The sequence below is a fragment of the Cynoglossus semilaevis genome, chromosome 15, assembly GCF_000523025.1.
Source record: "Cynoglossus semilaevis isolate Cse_v1.0 chromosome 15, Cse_v1.0, whole genome shotgun sequence".
In the NCBI taxonomy this organism is placed as follows: Eukaryota; Metazoa; Chordata; class Actinopteri; order Pleuronectiformes; family Cynoglossidae; genus Cynoglossus; species Cynoglossus semilaevis.
The window spans coordinates 19,087,498-19,089,725 of record NC_024321.1 but is presented as its reverse complement, the minus strand read 5'-3'; the positions used below and the strand labels follow the sequence as shown (position 1 = coordinate 19,089,725).

The 2,228-nt window shown below is 49.1% G+C and overlaps 1 protein-coding gene across 1 annotated transcript in view; it reads left to right on the top strand.

Moving 5' to 3' along the window:
* The window catches only part of ebf1a (EBF transcription factor 1a), a 48,376-nt gene that overhangs the window by 27,479 nt on the left and 18,669 nt on the right, over window positions 1-2,228 (top strand). Inside the window, exons 7-8 of the mRNA XM_025063374.1 lie at window positions 101-182; window positions 866-1,007. Coding sequence (XP_024919142.1) covers window positions 101-182; window positions 866-1,007 — 224 coding nt within the window. The remainder of the gene's footprint in view (window positions 1-100; window positions 183-865; window positions 1,008-2,228) is intronic.

Sequence of the window (2,228 nt, the reverse complement as noted above, 5' to 3'; positions counted from 1 at the left end):
TCTGTCTGTCTTTCTGTCTGTCTTTCTGTCTGTCTTTCTGTCTGTCTTTCTGTCTGTCTTTCTGTCTGTCTTTCTGTCTGTCTTTCTGTCTGTTCTTCAGGTTTTTCCTCAAGTTCTTCCTGAAGTGTAACCAGAACTGCCTGAAGAACGCGGGGAACCCTCGAGACATGAGGCGTTTTCAGGTACGACCTGCGGACGAAGGTCACGCTGAGGTCATGCTGAGGTCCATCAGACTTCACTGATCTTCATCATCAACCAATCACTAATAAAGTCAAACCAACGACAGTCGTAGAGGGGGAAAAAAATATGGTATCTCAGTATCACAGTATCACAGTATCACAGTATCTCAGTATCTCAGTATCACAGTATCACAGTATCTCAGTATCACAGTATCTCAGTATCACAGTATCACAGTATCTCAGTATCGCAGTATCACAGTATCACAGTATCTCAGTATCGCAGTATCACAGTATCACAGTATCACAGTATCACAGTATCACAGTATCACAGTATCTCAGTATCACAGTATCGCAGTATCTCAGTATCTCAGTATCTCAGTATCTCAGTATCGCAGTATCACAGTATCTCAGTATCACAGTATCTCAGTATCTCAGTATCACAGTAATCTGATGTTAAGCTGGAACAGCGATGTGTCTTTACTATGGTGACAGTTTGACTACACTGATTAAATAAATCAAATTACATCATATCGTTGGATCGTGATCCGTATCACGATACTTTACCAGATTCTTGTTCAACTACCAGACGATTTATAAATGTAGCGGTGAGCGGTGTTTCAGTTTCAGGGGTCACGGGGTCACGGGGGTCACGGGGGTCTCTGACTTCACTTCTCTGTTCCGCCCAGGTGGTGGTGTCGACCACGGTGAGCGTGGAGGGTCACGTCCTGGCCGTCTCAGACAACATGTTCGTTCACAACAACTCCAAACACGGACGCAGAGCACGAAGGCTGGACCCTTCAGAAGGAACGCCCTCCTACTTGGAACACGGTACCAGGAACTCTATGACTCTCTCTCTCTCTACCCCTCTCACCCCCCCCCCCCCCCCAGCTTCCCCTCTCGACCCCTCCCTGTCTCCGATCTAGTCCTCTCTCGTCGTCTTCTTATCTCCCTCGTCTTCCTGCTGGAGTCCTACTTTCTTCACTTGTAAGGCTTTGAAGCTCCAGCTCAGAGGGAGACTGTAGTACTGTAGTAGTACTACAGCTAGTACTGAGTTTCCCGTCCCTCCCATGTGGCCTGCCCCCCCCCCAGGTCTCTGCCTATGGGCCTTCTCCTCTCTGTCTTATGAGGTCTGTTCAGCTTAGAGCCAACACTGGCTTTATTTCCTCAGAGACCTGCTTTTATCCTGCAGCCCCCCCCCCCCCCCCCCCCCCCCCCCACCTTCCATCACCACCACACCCACCCACACACACACACACGCAACCAAATCTTTAATACTCCATAATGACATGTGCAGATGATTTTAGAGCTGGCGCTGATTCCCAGCTCCCTAATCCAGTTATTTTCTCATTTGGATTTGGAGACATTGAATAAGAGAAACATTTTTTTGTTGTTGTTGAGGAAAAGTAAACCTCAGGGACGATAAAGACGGAAAACTAAGGAGGGATTTACATGACGGCCTGCAGCGGATTTTATTCAGATTGGATGTGGTGGTCCAACCTGTGGCGACGGTTCTCTGGAGGTCGATGTGATCGGACCAACGGCTGAGGAGAAACGTCCGTGTTGGAGAAGTCAGCTGGAGTCAGAGCGAACGGAGAGAGGAGTTTTCCAGATGTCGACTGTGTGGGAGAGATTGAGAGGGAAGTTTCCTCCTCTCTCAGCTGAGAGGGTAGGGAGGAAGAGGCGACACGGGGGGGGGGACCTCCCTGAAGACGGGGGTCAACGTGTTCAAAAAAACACTTTTTTTTTTTATATAAACTCCTTTCCAGAACTTCTGAGGTCCGTTTCAGGCAGTAAGACGAGCAGAGATTGAACAGATGGCAGCGAGGAACACCCCAGACTATAATCCTATCACATGGATTCACGTTCCACCATCTGGTTAATCCACACACACACACGCACACACACGCACACACTGTGTGTGTGCGGCAGTGAAAAGGCGGCGTCTTAGGCCATGATTACGGCCACAGATTGTCACTCGCTGAACACTGATCTCTGCAGGCGAATCAGGGAGCAGGATATCGCCGGGGCTTGTGGGTGAGGATCCACAGA